This window comes from Fringilla coelebs, assembly GCF_963513975.1.
Source record: "Fringilla coelebs genome assembly, chromosome: 1".
In the NCBI taxonomy this organism is placed as follows: Eukaryota; Metazoa; Chordata; class Aves; order Passeriformes; family Fringillidae; genus Fringilla; species Fringilla coelebs.
In genome coordinates this window covers 54,032,251-54,051,407 of record NC_140028.1, presented here as the reverse complement: position 1 = coordinate 54,051,407, position 19,157 = coordinate 54,032,251, and the positions used below count along the sequence as shown (strand labels likewise).

General features: G+C 37.9%; 1 protein-coding gene across 2 annotated transcripts in view; it reads left to right on the top strand.

Annotated features, from left to right (window-relative positions):
- Positions 1–17,914, top strand: part of PTPN2 (protein tyrosine phosphatase non-receptor type 2) — a 31,052-nt gene extending 13,138 nt beyond the window's left edge. Inside the window, exons 6-10 of one of the 2 annotated variants that reach the window (XM_084222751.1) lie at positions 6,556–6,765; positions 8,102–8,260; positions 10,697–10,887; positions 12,415–12,516; positions 17,089–17,914. In XM_084222751.1, the coding sequence (XP_084078877.1) occupies positions 6,556–6,765; positions 8,102–8,260; positions 10,697–10,887; positions 12,415–12,516; positions 17,089–17,110 (684 nt within the window). In that variant the 3' untranslated portion in view covers positions 17,111–17,914. Of the gene's footprint in view, positions 1–6,555; positions 6,766–8,101; positions 8,261–10,696; positions 10,888–12,414; positions 16,773–17,088 lie in introns of those variants that run through there. The other variant, XM_084222750.1, reaches the window with a different exon arrangement.
- The last annotated feature ends 1,243 nt before the right edge of the window (positions 17,915–19,157 follow it).

Sequence of the window (19,157 nt, the reverse complement as noted above, 5' to 3'; positions counted from 1 at the left end):
AGCCAATAAACAGGATACTCATCCCCACGTGGAGAAGAGCGCTTCTCATCTTTTACCTTCGTCTATGCAAGTCCGTGTGGGCTAGAGTCTGAGCTAGATGGATTTGGATTCCTATGAAGCCCAGGAACCCATGGATTACTGCAAGTGGAGGTGCACAAGAGTGGAAAATTCTGATTTCCTTTGAATATCAGATACCTGACTGAGTAATTACTGATTTTGTACTGGAACTTGAGTTTTGTATGCAATTTAGTCCAGCTGTCTTAAGTTTTGGAGGGAGGAGTGATACCACCTATACGTCAGTAACTTTTATCTTCTCTTGCTCCACCTCCCCTTTTGCTCCAGAGGACCAACCATCCTTTTCTCTTAAAAAATTAAGCACATTGACAATTTAACCAAGTTGAGCTCAATTGTTTCTAGCCTGAGCTTGGGTTGGAATTTACTGCTTCTGTTTCAGAGTGGAAGACAGGATTGAAGAGCTTGTCTGTTTGTTCCAGCTATGTCTTGTAAGAAGTTCTTGCTTCCTATAAATCTTGCCTTATATTAATTGAAAGTGCTAGTATGGCAAGTTTTCAAGGTCATCTTTGTCAGAGAACTTGGGAAAGGAAAGGTTGAAGGTGTTCTGCATGTTGTTTTATACAACTGTTGATATATTTGTTCCCAAATGTTTGAATTTATAGTAACCATTGATGGTATTCTGAGATATGTGTTAATTCATAACCTCCCTCATGACGTCAACATGATAAAACTTGGCATGTTGTTGCTTGGTCTTCTCCATGTTAGAAGAGCTTTATGAAATATTGTCCTGCTGACCTGAAGAATTTCTCTTTAGTAGTCTATTTATTGACAGCAAAGGTAAAAGAAAGATGAGTAATGCTGGCTAGCTAGTGCCTGAAAAAGAACAACTCTGCCTTTTGGAAAGCTGAGGCAAGTTTTCCTAACTACCAAAAAGGCTTCTTTTTGGAATTGTTCGGCTGATGTTGGCCCTTACTTTTAAACTTCCTATTTTCAAAGGATGCAATTTTCTTTACATGCTTATGTTTGAATATAACATTACCTGGAAAATGCAGAAATGCCTCAGGGAACAGCACAATGTATACTTCAGTAGACTTCTGAGTTGGAGCTATTAAGCACTTAAATTTCTGGGTTTGTTTAGGACCAGCAGTGCAGGCCTGTCAGCGGTGTAGAGTTTCTTGTATGTCATTATCTTGGTTTAAGACTGCAATCCCAGGACAGTCATCTAAATCAGTTTCACAAATACATATCTTTCTGTAATGAATTTTAATTTTATATCTCTAGCACTCTGGTAAGGCTCCATGAATATTAACTCCAACACATAATTTTTGTAGAAGAAGCAGAACATACTTGGTTACTCAGGAAAAAAAAGCTGCCTAGTTCCTAGTCTAACACTGTCAATGTTATATGCAGCCTTTTGTAAGAATTTGATAATTATACCATAAAACTTGTGGGAACTGACTATTCACAGTAACTTGAAATGTGAGCTTAACTGTGTTTATGTAAGTTATTCTGCAGGGGCCTTTGGTGGAGGCAGAGTGTAAGACATTTAGCCACTCAATGCCTGGAATATAGGATGACTCATGAACAAAATATACTCTGAATGCCCAGAATACTTGAAATTTAGTATTTCCTTGAAAACAGAGAGAACCAAGGTTGTCTTTGTAATGCAAGCATTCTGAGCTCAATTAAGTTTGTCTTACTGCAGCAAATCTCTTTAAGACATAAACACTTTACTCTTCGTACACCCATATTTTGTTTACTTTGTTACCAATGAAACAGCCTCTGAGTATTTAGTTGGTTTGTTTTGGTGCTTGTGTTAAAGATTACTTAGAAATAGAGATGGGATTTGGGGTTGTTCTTTTTCAGGATTGTATCAAGGTATTTGTTGGTTTGATTTTTTCTTTTATATCTGTTCTAGGAAAATTCTGTTCTTGGGGCTAGCACAGAGAAAATGGAGAGAAAATGATGTTGATTGGTATCTTCCCAAAAGTTTTGAGAAGATGCCTAATGTTCTTTGTTTTGCTGGTGATCATTTTAGAATTTCTTTATTTTTTTGCCTGACCCAATCTGCATTTTAGAGTGCAGGTATTTGAAGCTGCTTTTCCACCATGGTTCATTTTGTATCTTCCATGGGTTTGGTGGTATCAGTTGTCAGCTTTTCTGAAAGTTGAGTGCTGCTTTCTACTGTAATAGCTCAGGTATCAGAACTGTCCCTCTATAGAGACTTTCATTTGAAGGCTTCCACCGACCAGTGCCTCTTGGAAAATAAAGGGAGAAGGAAGATAATGTGCTTATGTTAAAATTTTATAATAATTTATGAGTGAAGCTGTTGAATGGCTGTGGTTTGAAGCAAAGTCTCCCAGTTTACTGGAGAAGTGGATAGCAAGGTGTACAAGAGCCTATTAAATCTATAAAATTACCTTTGCAAAATGCTGCAGGAGAATTGTTAGATACTGACATCTAACTTGGGAAAGACTCCAGCTTGTGTTGAATATGTATTTTTATATTATTCTTTATTGTTGCTTTCAGCTTTTTTATTCCTTTATGTCACAACTTTTTGTATTGGTCTTTAGAGAAAGAAAACTTTGTTCTCAGTAATTTCAGGCACAGAGAAGTTCAGATAAACTATACAAGGGCAAATGAACATCAGATCTTTAGGGAAAACAGGGATTGCTTGGATGATGGAATGAAGCAGTGGAATTTGATATTTCAGAAGGAACCTTTCTGAGTATATCTCAGACTGGGTTTCTGGAAGTAAGAGTACAGCAGTAGAAGGAGAGGTTTGTGAAGAAAATACTTCTTGGTGGAGAAAGGACTAGTACAAATGAACTAAATTTGATATGGCTCTGGTGGTGTGGTACTTTAGAGTGAGGACCATTAATAAATCTCTAGTGGAATCTTGAGTCCTCCCCAATAGCAAATATTTGTAAAAACCCGTTAGTAAAATGGATTCTCAACTTAGTACTAAGCTTCTGTGTGGCTTTGACTGTCAGAGTAAGGTGTTGTAAGGCTGTTTAGCGGCCCTCGCTCATGATCCTGCAGATGAACCAGAATGTTTCTGATGATTATTTGGCCCCCTTATCTTCAAGTCCATTTTCATTTAAATTTTGGAAAACATTCTGGCCATCATGAATGAACAAATAGAGGAGGCCCTGGTAGAAATTGATTTATGATTTTTAATTTCAGTTTGTGGAATACTGCCATTATAGGATGCCTTTTCATTTTTATATGATCAAATCAGTTGTTAATGAACTTAAGGAGTGTTCATTAACCATGGAACCACTGTATGGTTGTAGGTGTTTTCTATCTCCATATATTTGGCCATTTCAGTAGCATTTTGATTATGGCTTTTATAGGCAATGTGTGAAACTTGACAGACCAGCATTGTTTTGTTATCCCCTGTTTTACTTGACCCTGAAGGCACCAACTTAACCTTTGAGCATTTGGTAGTGTTTTATTCATGTTCAAACTCTCATGTGACTGAACAAACTGAAGTTACTCTTAAGATTTTTGCTCCTTTTTGTTTTGAGTGATTGGATAGTCACTGTAAAAAGGTTATGGCAAGGCTTGTTTTGCTGGAAGTTAATGCAGTGGGATATTCTTTTTCTGCTCAGAGGTCCTGTGGATCTCTGTAACTTGCAGCTTGTTTTTTGAATGTCCTTTGATCATACTGTTGATGTTTCCAGCAGTCAGTGCAGAGCTGTGCAGGGTGGTGTCTGCTTTACAAGTTCATCAGGTTTAGCTATCTTGGTTATTTATGGAAAGCTTATCCCAGTAGTTTGTAAAACTTCCACAGTTTGAGTAATTTAAAACCAAAATAGTAGTTTAAGTTTTGTTCCATGATCATTCAAGGGTGTTGTTTTGTTGGTTTTTTTTTTTGGTGTGGGTTTTTTTTTTTTTTTGTTAGCTAGTTCTAGGGAATACATCTTGGAAAACTGCATTGTGGTTACTACAGAACTAGCTGGTTTTCAGTTACCATACAGAAGTATATAATATTTCTATGTTATATCCCTTGTATATACATATAAAATTTTATAGTGCTGCCTGAGTCTTGGAAGTCCAGGGGTTTTTATTTGAAAAGATGAGCTAGTTTCCTGGTAACACTTCAAATTAAATTAGTTGTTATTTAAATTTGACTTTTTGTCCATCAATAGTTGTGAATCAAAAAGCCAGACCTCTTCTCGTAACAGTCCCACGTCACTTCATGTAAGTGCTGCATGGCTCAGTGACTGGGAGCTGTTTAGGAGAGGGTGGTACAGATCCTCACAAAGGCAGTGTTTCAGCTGTACAGCTTGGCTGCCAAGCACCACTTGAAAGAGCCATTCTGTTTAAGAGAGCAGTGTGGGAGGTTTGAAATACTCAAATGGGATTTGGCTGTAGGATTAGAGACTGCAAATTCAAAGATGACCAGCTGGTTTCAGTGCCTCGCAATGGGACTCTTGTAGAGAGATGAAGAGACTAGGTATTTCTAGAATGAGCTGAAGGGATGGAAAATCATGGGATGGATAAAGCCTTCATACAAGAAAGGAAAGGAAAAGGTAGTTCTGTGGGGTAGAGCAGAGTGACGTACAACAGCACTGTTTCATCTCTTTTAGAAATAACAGTTTTAGATTAGGGTATAAGTAGGGTGACACTTAGCCATACTTTGTTCTTTTTTTTTAGGAAGAAGATGCCAGTGCTTGTTATGGATGGGATTGGGGTAATAAAACCCACACAAAAGAGCCCCCCCCAACCAAACAAAAGCTCACACAAACAAACTCCACAGGTCACCTTTTTTGAGGTGACAGAAAAAGGCATTTTTACCTTCTTGAGGTGTAAGGGATGCTTTCATCTGGAGTGCTCTTTCACAATGTTGAAGTAGGGAGTATCAATTGCTACCTACAGAGACCATCTAGATTCACAAGAAACAACTTCAGCCTTTACTTTGCATGTGCATTTAGCTCATCTCTCTAGTTTTGTTCTTAGTTTTGTTTCTAAAGTGATTAATTGTTTTTCTTAGAAATGGAGGAAATTGCTTAAGTGTGACTTACAGTTTCTTATGAAAAATGTGCCTCCTTCATAATTTTTAAACAAACAGGTCCTTCAATTCATTTGTTATTTAACTTGCTACTTGAAAAACTAGGTACAGAAGAGCAGTAGAGGGCAAATGCAAACTCTTTAGTGCTTTGCTCCAGACAAGGGGAAGTCTCAGTATATTTATACAATTTTGGGCCTGATACTCCTTTTTTCCCCTATGAAATCTTAACATAAACTTGTTTTCCCCATATTGTAGATCACACTTTGTCCTTGTTGAGCACCTAGCCAAAAGACAAAATATTTCCAGAAGACAGTTGTGCATCTGAGAGTAACTGGACTCATGTTAATATCCACTGTTTTCTGTAAAATATTGGCAGTCTTGCAGTATTGGGCATTGAAGGCAAAAGACTAGTTGGGAGACTTATTTTTGTTACTGCGGAAACCGTGAAATGGATTATTTTAGTTTTACAAAGGAATTTCATAAGTTGTCTCTCATAAGAAGTAGAAACTGACTGAACAGATGAAGAACAGAATTTTTTTTATTTCATGGCTATATTTTACTGTTGCTGAAGAAGAAGAAGAATAGCTTTTCTGGAATACATTGATTTTAAATCCTTTTGTGTTCAAACTTTGCCAAGGTTTATGTAGGTGTCAGTCTGTGTGAAAAATTAAATAACTGAAATAATAAATTATAGCTGAATTAATTAAAATTAAATAGCTGAATAACTAAGTTTTTTAAAATATCTGAACATTTACAAAATTCCTGATCTAAATTCAGAATGACCACGGCAAGGAGAGCAGCATTTAACAGCATAAAATAAAAATGTGATCCAAATTTCATGTACATACTCTTGCTGTCATTTCAGTACTTGCAGTTAGATGGTTGTGTTAGGAGAGGAACTCTTTAACAGAGTAGTTCTAAAGCAGCTGTATGATTTTAGAATCCTTCTTTTTTACTTAAAAAAAATAGAAGATGTCCAGCAAATGTCTTGCTAGATGTCCTGCTGTATGGGTTTTATAGCCTTTTCCAGGAAGGAACGCTTCCTGCTCCACTCAGTAATGTGGTTAGTATAAAGGAGATGTAATACCTCTTGGCATTAAAACTTGCTTGAAGCAAGAATGCAGGGTGTTTACAATGCTGACATGGGTTTTTTCAGTCATGTTAATTCTAGCTGTCTAGTAACTGCTGTCAGACATTGAACTGCATTATTGGTAGACAAAGAAAGACATTTGGGAGTAAGTAGTAAAGCAAATGAAACATAATATTGGAAGTTTGAGAAGAAGAAGAAAAAAAACTGCAGCGTGTGGATAATAATTGCAAAGGAGAAAATTACCAACTCAGATAAAACTGCTTGAGCGTGCATTGTTGGTTGTCATCCAACTTGAAGCAAGTTCCTGGGTTGTTTGTCTTAATGGGAGGTTTAAAATAGAAAAGAGCTGTTGATTGAGATTGGGGGAATGTGCACTAACTGAGCCAAAGAGGAATACTTTCTAGTTCTAGTGTTTATTTGTTTTCACTTCTAGAGTGGTGAGTCCAGGATGATCTCTCATTTTCATTATACTACATGGCCAGACTTTGGAGTTCCTGAATCCCCAGCTTCATTCCTGAACTTCCTGTTTAAAGTCAGAGAATCTGGTTCACTGAGTCCCGAGCACGGACCTGCAGTAGTTCACTGCAGTGCGGGAATAGGACGTTCCGGCACATTTTCATTAGTAGATACTTGTCTTGTTCTGGTAAGTGTTTACATTTTCTGTCACCCCTTCCCTTGGCCCTGACACCCTGCCAACCTTCCCAATATGGGCCTTTTGGTCAGAAGGCTATAAAAACATTGAAGTTAATGACATTCCAGTGGAAACTTAAATTAAGACATCATGCTCTTTTTTTCTTCGCATATTTTGATGGCAAAAACACAGCTCTTGAAATGCATTTGCAAATTCTTCTTGAAGTACCCCAGGACAGCTATATATTTTCAAAGCTTCCTGGAAAGTAAATTGTAAACATTCTTTTCCTTTTACATAAGATGTGCTTAGAAAAGGTTGAGGATTGGTTGTTTTTTCCATATGAAAAAAGCTTGTGAATATATACTGAGATGATTGAATCTGCAAGTCTTTTTCTCCAGAGCCCTTTCCTTTAGCATGCAGAAAATTGTTATCTGAACTAGGACGAGAACTCAGGCATGCTCCTAATTCTCCTGCAGTGTGTAATGAGGGGTGGTGCAGAATTTCCCCTGCTGTGCAGCCCTCTGGGTGATGGGGCTTGGCAGCCAGTTCCAGTGCCACATGGATGTATAGATTGTTTGCTTATAGCGAACTGCATCATCTATAATTGCTCATGACATGAGTGAACCATGAATGTTAAATAATATTTTAAATAAATCAAAATTTTTTCTTGGACTTGAAAGTTCAGGCACAGAGTTTTCTCTTTGTGCTTGGTAATAGTGAAAAGGACAGGTTTAACTGAAGTAGAATTTCAGTTGAATTACAAGAGACACATTTTCTGGTTTGGTTAGATCCTCTCAACTTACTTTTTTGTTACTTCTGGTTTTTCTTTGGTTTTATGCATTTTGAAAAGCACAGGGATATATTTTGATGGAAATGTACTTCAGAAACACCCTGTGAATGTAATATGGGGACAAGCATGTGCATTGCTTGGGTTTGGAGTTCTGCTTTACATAAGGAAACTTCTGCCATAGTCAGTCTGAATTGCTGTTCTATTCAGAAGCAGTAGGAAATACTACTTTACAGCTCTGATTCTTATAGTTCTATTTCAAAGTCCAAATAAGAGCCTGAATAAAATTGAGCATATCTTTATGTCTTAATTTTAAGACTTAATGTTAGGGTACTTATTTGCTTAATACATGACACTTGATTTGGTCATAGTAAGTTTTCATTAGATGATTTGCATTTTTCCTTCAAAAACAAATTAGAAATCATTTGAGATGTTAATCTTCCTTACACCTAATAGAAGCATAATGTGGACAAATTAGATTTTAGATTGAATTTTTTGACTAATTTTTACTTGTAATTATTTTATATACCATTGACACTTTCAATGTAACTTGATTTACAGATGGAGAAAAAAGACCCATTTTCTGTAGATATTAAGAAGGTATTACTGGATATGAGAAAATATCGAATGGGACTTATTCAGACTCCTGATCAACTAAGATTTTCATATATGGCTGTAATAGAAGGAGCAAAATTTATAATGGGGGATTCAACTATACAGGTAAATGTTTACTCCATGTATTTGAACAGCAGATTGCAACAGTAGTTAAAAATAAGTTCCAGATTATTTTAAAACATGTAATTTTGTGAAATAAAATGATTAACCTTTTTCAGTAGATGCCTAGGAGGTGTCAAAGGGTATCTGTTCAGTGCCTTCTATCAAATCAAACTTTTAACCCTGTGTATATGTCCTCTCTTAGATAAAATATGAAAATAGTTTGTCTGTCCAAATGTTTAAAGGAAAAAATGGTTCAATTGATATTTTTAATACTAAAAAGGGAAGGTAATACCCAGTATCACTTTGAAGATAGCAGTAATCTGTTTTAGACTTTCTTTACTATTTTCCTAGCAGATAAGTTGCCTGATGCTACAGATATTTGTTGGTAAAGAGACCTGGTTTCTTCATAGCCTTTAAAATTTGTGTTACAGTTAGTACAATCTAGCCAAATATAATGATTTTGGGTGCAAAGAGATTACCAAATCTCACTGTTTTATCAGTGTGGTTTGGAGACATAACAGCTTACAGGTTTGTTAAGTGACTGGGCCTAGGTGGGAGGGAGAACCGGGAGGAAAGGTTTGAAACACATTTAATTCTGCTTTCATATGCTAGGGCTCTTTTATTTTGTTGATTTCTTGAAATCACGAATAGAGCGGATAAGCTAAAACACACTTCCTTTCTTTATGGTATTGGTAGTGGTCTGACTCTTCCCCTTAACAAATGTTTCTTGATTTGCTGTGTAAATACAGAAATAATTTTTCACATCTGCTAATCAACACCTAGATAGCGTGCTGCTGGTCCAATACCTGTGCCATATGTCTAGAAGACTTCATGATTCATCCTGATAACAGCAGTTTAGTCTCTTAATTTTGTGGAAGCTGTTTCTGGTGGTATAAGGTATTGTGTCTAGTAATATTTTTCTGCTTTGCCTTTTTTTAAAAGCCATGCTCCAAAGTGAGCAGCTCTGGTTCCAACACTTATCCATCTAGATCACAGGATTTCTTACTTCTGGATACAAGGAGCATTGTCAACTCAGAATACGCTTGTCATGTTCAAGTGTGTTAGTTATTCATACTAAGAGAATGCCTAGGAAGGCACACTTCTCATTTGTTCTTGTTTTCTTGTTACGATTGTTCAGATGATCTTCCTTAAATCAGTGTTTCCTGCAGTGCCAGGCATTTGTCCTGATGCTTCTCTCTTTAGGCTTCGGCACTATATGCAGAAAATCAATTGGCAGTGCTCAGAAAAAGCATATTTGTCTTTCAAGGTCAGCTAAGTAATTTTTATTCCATAAGGAATGGTTGACTCTTCAGAGTGTGAGAGGTATTCACTTCTCTCTGCTAGTGATGGAGAGGGCCTGAAGTCATTGAATGCCTCTCTTATTTAACATTAGCCAGATGTTCATCTCTGATGTCTCCTTGTTTTAGAAGGCAGTAAACTGTGCAAACACAACTTTAACTTTTAATGGAGGAGTCAGTTCATTGTTAAAACTCATTTTGCCAGCAGTTCATTTATAAGTAGCTGGTTTTTTATATCACTCTCTGAGTTTGATATTTAGTTCACACCAGCAGTCTTGAAATCATTCCACAGACAGGAGTCATTACCTGGTTTGAGAAGATTCAGTTTTTAGTTCATCTACCTTATCATAGACTTCTAAAAGTAACTGATTTTTTTTTCCTACAAGGTATTCTATGTCTCTATAGGCACTGGCTGATTTGTGTGAGAAAAGTGATTGTTTTTTAGGTCTGGTTCTTTTCCTTCCTGTGCACTTTCCAGGGTTCTTTTCTATGTGAAATTTTGTTGTAGCAATTAGTTCTTCAGACTATTTATCATTAGGACAGAGATCTAGCAAAACATGTTTACTTCCAATTTCTTTTTTATTCTATCTCATTTCAGATTACTTCTCAAAGCAAGGTGAATAACTCTTTTATGATACAGTAGATCTCTGGGCTAATGGGCCACTAAGTGAAATAGTAGGTCATGACTCTAGCATAGATAACTCTTTGTTAAATTTTCCCAGTTCTCTCTTTCTAGGCAGTTCTTGTATAGAAGGTCCTGTTGTGTTTTGAAGCCATAAAAGGTAAGTGCACAGCAGAGGCCTGTAGCAAGTTGAGGGAGATGGGAAATGTGGGACAGTGCAGGATTTTATAAGACGTGATGCTTCCTAATTGTGGAGCTGCTGTGGACAGTACAAACCCTGAAGGTAGAGGCCTCATGCCTTTGCAGTGGCACCATCCTGGAAAAGTAGAAAAAAGGATCATCGATGGTTGTTGGAGAAGACACATCTTGACCTAACTTTATTTCTTCATCTAGAAATTTTTTTCCTTGATCTAGTAGTTCCTTTAATCTACTTCTGTGACTGTTCTTTTGGAAGACATCTTGGCAAGGGGGCCCTTTAATATTAGGGGAATGTTTGAAATGTGTTCTCCCTGTTTTCAGAAACGGTGGAAGGAGCTCTCTAAGGAGGACCAAGCGCCAAGTTCCGAGCAGTCTCCTCCACGCCCAACCAAAATAACAACAGAGAAGTACAATGGGAACAGCATAGGCCTGGAGAACAATGATCAGATGGAGAAAATTAACACTGACCTGTCCACTAAGGTTCAAGATATCATAGATGGGAACACTGAAAAGTAAGCAAGATAAAGAAACTTGTAAAAGGCAGATACACTCTCTCAAAAGGCTGAAATATTAGGCTGCTTTTTTATTGTAAAAACATTCAAGATCTTTCTGCAGTAACAAGGGAGAACAGGTGGTATTTGACCATCTTATTTAATGATGTTAAAAGTACCACCTCAATGATTCCTTGTGATTTGGTTTTACTATTCAGAAGTCAAGAGAAGAAAAGCAAGTGTCGCTAACTGAAGCAGATAGACCTCAAGCTTAGAAAGCATTTTCTTAACAGATTGTAAGTGAACTCCACTGTGAAATGTGAATGAGGTCCTAAAATTGTCCAGCATTTCATACTGATTTTTAAATACAATGCTAACTTATGTTTCAAAAATTACATGGTTCCTCACAAACACTGAAGATTTATCACATACCATGTTTCGTGTCATGGTTGAAATTGTATCATTGGAGCCATGTTTTACCCTCTGTTCATGTTAAATCTGCCTGCTGTGAGTAGGTTCCTGTGGTTTAGCCATGTCAGGTGAATTTGCCTTTCCCTCAGGAGTGTTGATTCCTCAGCTGGGAGGCACAGTGTCACTTGGGCCTTCCCACATGTGGGTTGCCAAATGTTGATCCATAGCCAGAGATCCAGAAACTGGGCCAGGGCTGTGCCAAGCTGAGCCATGTGGTGCACAGAAGGAGGCACGGTGTGTCCCAAAGGGCTGCAGCCTGAGATGAGACACAGCAGTTCAGTGTGGAACTGCTGGAATTGCAAAAAACAGTTAGCTCACCAAATGCCCCCAAGAATTTCTTTCTGTGTCTTCATGAGTGTTTTGAGAGAGAATGACAGCAATTCTGTAGTTGTTTGAAGGAGCCCCTCACAAGGAGTGAGGCTGTGGGGTTGTGTGTTAGAAGTCAATCAAAGTTGGTTTTTGTGTCAGTTATGCTGTCTTAGAGATTTTGAGGGCACTTTTGGAGACTCCAATTACAAGGTTGTCCTGCTAGTGTAACACACAGAACTCAGTTTATCGTGTGTCCTGTATCAAGATCTGGTTTGCATCCTGAGATGAGTACCATTAATCCTGCATGCAGCTGTGAGTAGGAGTTGGAGTCAGTGTATCATAGAGGCTGCTCTGAACTCTGCAGTGGAAGCACCCGTGTAAATACTGTGACAATCGCACATGTGCCTGGCACTGCATATAAAGGCAGCCTCCACACAAAACATCTCAGCCACCAAATGGAGCACAGACAGGGGCGAAAGACTCAGCTCAGATAATTTAACTAATTCTGTTCTCTGTCAAACTCGTAGATGAAGTACCATGTACATCTTTACATGTCATGTACTTATTTGTGGGGCTTCATTATCTGAAACTCTCTACATCAAGGTGGTTAAAACATAATAAAAGATTGCTTGGTCTGGATTTTATATACTGCTGCTATATGCTACTGGTGGGTTAATTATTGGGAGTGTTAGAAAGAGGTTAGTTTTAATATTATAATAGCCTTTTTTCCTGTTCTTCAGTGTAAGATTGCCTTTTTTTCTTTTTAAGTTCTGTTCGAAAACGACTGCGGGAGGATAGAAGAGCGCAAACAGCACAGAAGCTGCAGCAGATGAAGCAGAAGCTAAATGAGGCTGAAAGAAAAAGGAAAAGGTGGTTATACTGGAAACCTATTCTCACTAAGATTGGGTTTGGTACACTGATTTTAGTTGGTGCTTATTTTTGCTGGAAAATGTATTTTCAGAAACATTCCTTGTAAGTGAACAGTAAGTGTGACTGCTCCAACAGCTGATTTTGCTGGAAGGTAATGAGTAGGGGTGTGACTTTAAGCATAAACTCCTTATTCCTGGAATGGGTACAGACTGTTACATACAATAGAGAAGTGATGTAAACTTGATCTCATGTCGACATCTCAGGACTTTCCACTGCAGGTACTTAGAAAAATGAACCGCTGCCCCCCATAGAATTGATGGTTTTTGTTAAATATGAGCAGGTACAAACTTGCTACAACTGTTTATATACTTCTTAAAATGGTGTTCTACCAGATCTCGAACAAATCCTGAACCATGGAGGTTCAGCTACTGAAGGCTGTCTGGATTTAAATTTACATGCCTGACATAAGCAATAAACAGTGTTGTATCATTTACATTATTAATGCAAAGAAGTTATCCTTAAATATGTGTAATGTGTAATGTACTAGTGACATGAACATAAACATTTTATATTCTTACGACCTAGGATAAATATATTTTATAATCACATATTTAATCTTTTTGTAGTTCACTGTACTTTTAAAAGCTCAGTTTGTACAAATTTCTGACCAAAAGAATTTCATTTTGAAACTAAATGTAATTATAATTTGTGCATGAAAAGAATAGTGCACCCATTCCCCACATTTGACTCTCCAGTTTGAAATGAGCAGCTAGGGGTCTGATGAAGCACTTGCCAATTTCTACTCTGTTAATTTGCATTCCTTATTTATTTTTATAGTTTTCATTATTTAAGACTTGGAGTTTTTTTAAGGCTTTTGAGAACTTAGCCCCCACTGAAAGTCATACTGTTGATTAATGTATTCAGACTTCAGCTACTCTTTGAAGGCCAACATTGTTCAAGTTCTGACATTCCATTAAATGTAAAACATAATGTTTTGTGTGTGTCTATAGATTTTAATTGCTAGAATGAATAAAATTAATTAATCAGTAATAGTTGTAGGAAACACATCAAAGGAAACGGTAGTTGAACTTCCAAGGGTGGCTCAAATAGAAAGGAAATGTTGGTAGTGTACATACGGCTGAAAACACTGCCATACCCAGTTTTCAGCTGTATGAGCCACTTTGGTAGCTTCACAAAGTCTAGAACTGCTTTTTAGGTTCCCCAGCACTGTATTAGACATGCTAGTAAAACATTTAAAGACTAATATTTTGGGAGTATCTGTGCTACAGCCCCTTTAAAATTATTGAGCACTCCCTTTCCATTACTTGAGTAGTAACACTTCCTAAATAGTAATTCAACACAAACCACTTTCTGCCCTTTAAATTACCTTTGAATACAGAAATGGTATATGGCTGAATGTAGCTTGTTGTTCAAGCTAGGATCTAGTAATTTGTAGGATTGGATTGTACTTTGAAAAGAGAATTTTATTTATTCAAGCATTGCCTTGTTGGGTAACTTCAGAGAAGTTATGTTTTCTTCTTCCGTTTTCTAAGCTTGGTTGTTTTCTGTTGGGTGTGGGGTCCTGGGGGTTTTCTTCCACTCCCCTCCCCCATTTTGTAAAGCACTTCTTGGATTTACTGCTGAAAAATACTCAAAAGAGCTGGATTATTATTTGCTCCTTATTCAAAGGAATTGACTTCAAAGTTTTCCAGTATGTCCAAGCTTGGTAGTCACATATGAGGCATGGGGCCCAATTACTCTGACATTTACTACACAAAGCTAAGTACAGTTTACTCTTTAAAATTCTCATTTTGCAATAGCTAATACTATTCTGGACTGTGCTGTTTGTATAGTAAACAAATGCTGAAGGGTCCAGATGAGGAAAACAAGTGTAGTTTCATGGAGCACTGGATTTGGGAAGTTGTGCGTCAGTAGAACAGGACAGTTTGTTCCATGGCATTGCTGACCAACTGTGCAGCTCAAATAGCAAAATGACTGCTGGGACAGCTAACTGCTGGGACATAGCACAGGCAGGCAGCTCACCTATTTTAAGACATTTCACAATTTTTACAACCACGGTAACTTTTAGCCAGCAAGAAGACTGTCAAAATATTTATTTTTTTTTCCTTTAAATTGAGGATAGGTTTTTCAGTATCAGCTGTAACTGATAGTAGGTGTAAATGTATGTGCCTTATAAAGATATTTTGGTTATGGAAAATACATTGGAATGTAATTTAAATGCTTTTGTAACAGAAATAGTCCAGATTTTATTCTAGATACTTAAAAGCAGCTAAGGAAAAAGTGCAGGCGAAACTTGGACTGATACCACACTGTTATTTATTGCCCTTCTTTTGGCATGAGGAGGATTTCCTGGACTACCAGTATCCTACAGGCACTGAGCTCTAACTGCAGCTTGTCAAGTTGTCACTTGATTTTTTTTTTCCTGATTCCATCTTCTAAATTCTGTGTTTTCAGTTTTCTTGATCCTGAGTAAGCATTCCTCAGTTCAGGGTGGGGCAGGGCAGGGGGCAGCCAATTCAGATCACCTCATACTCTGTTAACCTTCTTGATGCAATAAAGCAGGACTTGCACATTCAGCAGTTGTGTAAAAGTTTGGTTCTGTGATTGCAAGTACCTTGGGAGTCTTAAATGTTAATAATTTAAGGAGGATGAACCAGTACAAGCCTTGGACAAAATTTTGAACAGTGAATTGTTCATGATAGTCTGAGAATAGTAAGGAAAACCAAATGATTGGTCTCTTTTTACATTCCAGGAAATAATTTGGATAAAATTCTTCTTTCTGGTCCATCACTAATCCTTAAAACCCAAAATCTGGAGGATTGTTTTCCTTGCTGCACACTAAGCCCTTGTGATACTTTGTTATTCTGGAGGATTGAAATTTGCAGCATTTTTGCACAGCTTGGATGTTAAATAGGAACAAATATGGGCCAAAATGAAGAACTGTCAATCCCAGTCATCTCTATCATAGGAAATGCTTAAAGGGTGAAATTGAAGGACATGCCTTCTGACCCCTCTTCTCTCCCCATCCCTGAGTTCTGGCAGACTGCTGCCTGGTCCTATGCTACTTCTAAAATGTCATTGGGCTCAATTCAAAATTGGTTTTGGTTTGGTTGGTGTTGGTTTCCCCCCGTCTTCTCTGGAAATGCATCCATCAAAATATTTGATGCATAGTGGGCATCTCTGACTAAACATTTGGCTCTCAGATGAACGAACGCTTGCGTACAAATCACGCATGTTTTCATAAAGAAATACCTAGCAAACATTTGGATCTCCACTGCAAGGGGTTTGCAAGATTGGAATTAATCCTCTAGGTTTCCTATTTGTGTTCTTGGTGCAGGGACAGTCCACTTAGTGACGGTACATCTGTATTTTCTTTGAAATGTATTAAGTAAAATAATTTAATTCAGTGTGAAATAGCAATTTGAAAAAAAAACCTCTGGATTTGTTACGGAAGTGAGATGTTGCCAGTGAAATGTGGCTTATTCTGTTAAACCTCGAGTAATATGGTTTACTGACATCAGTTTATGTCCCCCTGAAAAGGGAAGAGGCGTAAATGTGTATGCATGTATGTGTGACTGGATCATGCAGGCGATGAAAAAGCCTGGTTAGCTTTATGTTTAATGAATGTAAACCAAATTATTTAGTTTGCTGTTTGGCATTATAGTAAAACCTGAGACACTTGAGGACTGCACGAGAAACTAAATTAACAATGACAAAAGAGGAAGTCTTCTGCAGGGCTGAGTGGCTTAAGTTAGAGGATGGTATTTGCAAAGGTGACATGATACACAGTAGTCTTCCTGGGCCTTTTTGTTTGCCCCCAAAGTTTTAAGTCAGTCTTTCATTTTTATGTACAAAAAATAAACGTGTTCAAAATTGCATCTCTGTCTGAGTCTTTATTTAAATTGGAAGGATAAATACTTGGAAGCCCTCTTTCAATGTGTCATACCTGGTGGAGGAAAGGTGCTTTATGTATCAGTGTAGTGCTTGCAGAACTCAGATGCATTTTACTTGTAGTAGCTTGGGGGTTTGGTGCTGTGAACGCCAAGGTCTCTTTCTCTAGACTCTCGGACTAGAGCCTTCCCTTGCCTAAAAACAAAATGTCCAGTGCTGGGGTGTTTCTCTCACTACAGGAAATCTTTGCCTAGAAACAGTTACTTTTGAGCTGCTGTAGCAGGATTGGCCTCCAAATGTGAGAGGTGATGTGTTTTGAGATGCAACCTGGCATAGTCCCTCTGAGGCCCAAGGAGACTTCTGCAGTGCTTGTGGTTACATGTGTGTGGAAGTGGTTTGCTGGACTGAGACCTGTACTTGAAACTCTCCAGCAAGGATGTGCCTTATACTGTAACGTGGAAATACCTTCTGGAAAAGCAACGGCTTTCCAAGAGTACTTGCTCAGAGGCAGTAGTTGCTCCAGGGAACACATGAGAAGCTGTTTGGTGTTGACAGTGAGCTGCAAACCTGCTGTCAGTTCTTAGCTCTTTTTTTTCTTGTTGTTTTTTATCCCCGTACTCTGTACTGAATCGGTGACTTTCTTTTGGTTGTATGTCGCAGGCCGAGACTGACTGACACCTAAGCCTTCGAGACTTGTGAATATTCTGCAGCTATAAACTGCAAATTATTGACATGCAAAGCGAGACATGACTCCCCCTCTTCGGGAACAAAAAGTGAGGTCTGTTAAGTACCAAGAAGACCTCAGTTATCTGTTTACAGCGTAAACTGCACCGAGGGGATGAAGACCACCAGCAGCATGTGCTACTTTGCAAAACGAAATAATTTGCCATCTTGTGTTTTTATAATGCCTGTATTAATGTAGAAAGATGTAAAAGAACTAAATTAGGAGGTATTTTGTTTTGTACTGCCATTCTTATTGTATTTTTATACTTTTTGGCAGCATTAAATATTTTTTTAAATTGATGATGTGCTGTTGTGTGCGCGTTATGTTAGGGAGAACCTGTTAAGAGTTTGTTGTGGAAAAAGAAGGGTTTTGCCTTAAGGTTTCCTGATACCTGTCTTAACTGGAAAATGGCAAAATTATTAGAGTGTGCTTTTTGCAAGTATTTTCATTAATGCTAAGTATTGTAGTTTGATTTAGGAGGAATTCTTGTACATTTCTTTTTGTAATACACCACTAAGAATATTATTTTAATAATCTGACCCGTTGGTTTGGTAATTCTTTTTATGTTTGCTATAAAATATGCACAAAACGTTCAGAGTAACTTTGTGACGGGAAAGTGTTCTGTTGGTGATTGCTTTAAAGGGAAGAAAGAGGTTGAACCTGACCTTTCTTGACCCAGAGTTCTGTGCAGTTAATGGGAGCCGAGGAACAAAAACGAAGTGCACAAAAGTCAATGGTGTCTGTAATTAAAAAGGTTTTGGATTGTGCCATCACCGTGTGTTCTATCTACGGTATTTTCCTCACATCTCCCACCTTCTGTCAGTCTTCTTCACATAGTCAGGATGGATTGAAAATGGGTAAGCCAGAGTGCTGCTTAAAGGAGTTCTTCCGTCGAGGTCAGCAGGGTTTCCAGCCCTGTGCCTTCTGTAACAGAGCTGATCTCAATTCTGCATTTGTTCTCTGATGGTTTCAGATAAACCTTAACTCATAAAACTATATATTTACTAGGACTGTCTAAACAGGCATGTGGTGGGGTTTTACATGGTAGCAGCCTGAAATCTTATCAGAACTTGGTCTTGAGGTCCGTTCATGAAAGCAGTGATATTCAGAGTTGTGTTCAACTTGAAGGTGAAGCTGAAGCAGGGGAGTCCTTAATGCTGTTACTTGAGCTAAAGAGACACCTGACACCATCCTGAAATAGTCTAAATTTCCAGTCTGGTTTGTTCCAATTTTTTTTTTCTTTATATGATTGATTACCATTGTTCTGAGCCTATGCTGGAGGAGAAAACAACATTGTGACTTGATTCAGTTTTCAAGCTGGTGCAGCTGTGAAACCAGGAGTGTTTATAGCAAGAGATTAAGCTCTGCCAAAACCATTGCAACAAACCCTGCTACTGTTGATAGTGGTATAGGGTCTGTTTATACCACTTTGGGACATCTTTGGATAAGGCTTTCAGGTGTTCATGCCTTTTACTTTTAGCTATGGTTTAGGTTTTCATTATTTTCCCCCTCTTGGAGTTGTGAGGAAGCACACAGTGCATGACTACTGGCAATGTGCATGCCAGTATTCTATTCCGGTGCCTTATTCCACCTGCTGCTATCATATGCAACTAGTTTATCTTGTGGGGCATAAAACAGCTGAATATCCTAATAAAAATGCCGATTGCCCTTAGTTTTTAAATGGTTTTCAACTACTGAGATGCTGGAATAAAGTCCATGTCACCCAACTTGATGAATTGGCAAAGGAGATCAAGATAGAGTAGTTCCAAAACCTTTGTTTAGTTGAATGCTGTCTTGTGACAGGAGTTTTGCTTTCTGACCTCTATACTTTTGGTTATTTCTACACAGGCCCCAATTCTTGACAGCTGTAGAGAAATTGTATTTAAAAAGGTGAAGGAAGGGGAGAGAAAGGACCAAATGAGTGTGTAATTGTAGCCTTTAAAGAAATGGCTTTAAAATGATCACACTTGTGAAAGGCATTTCTTTCCAAATGAGGAAGCTGTCA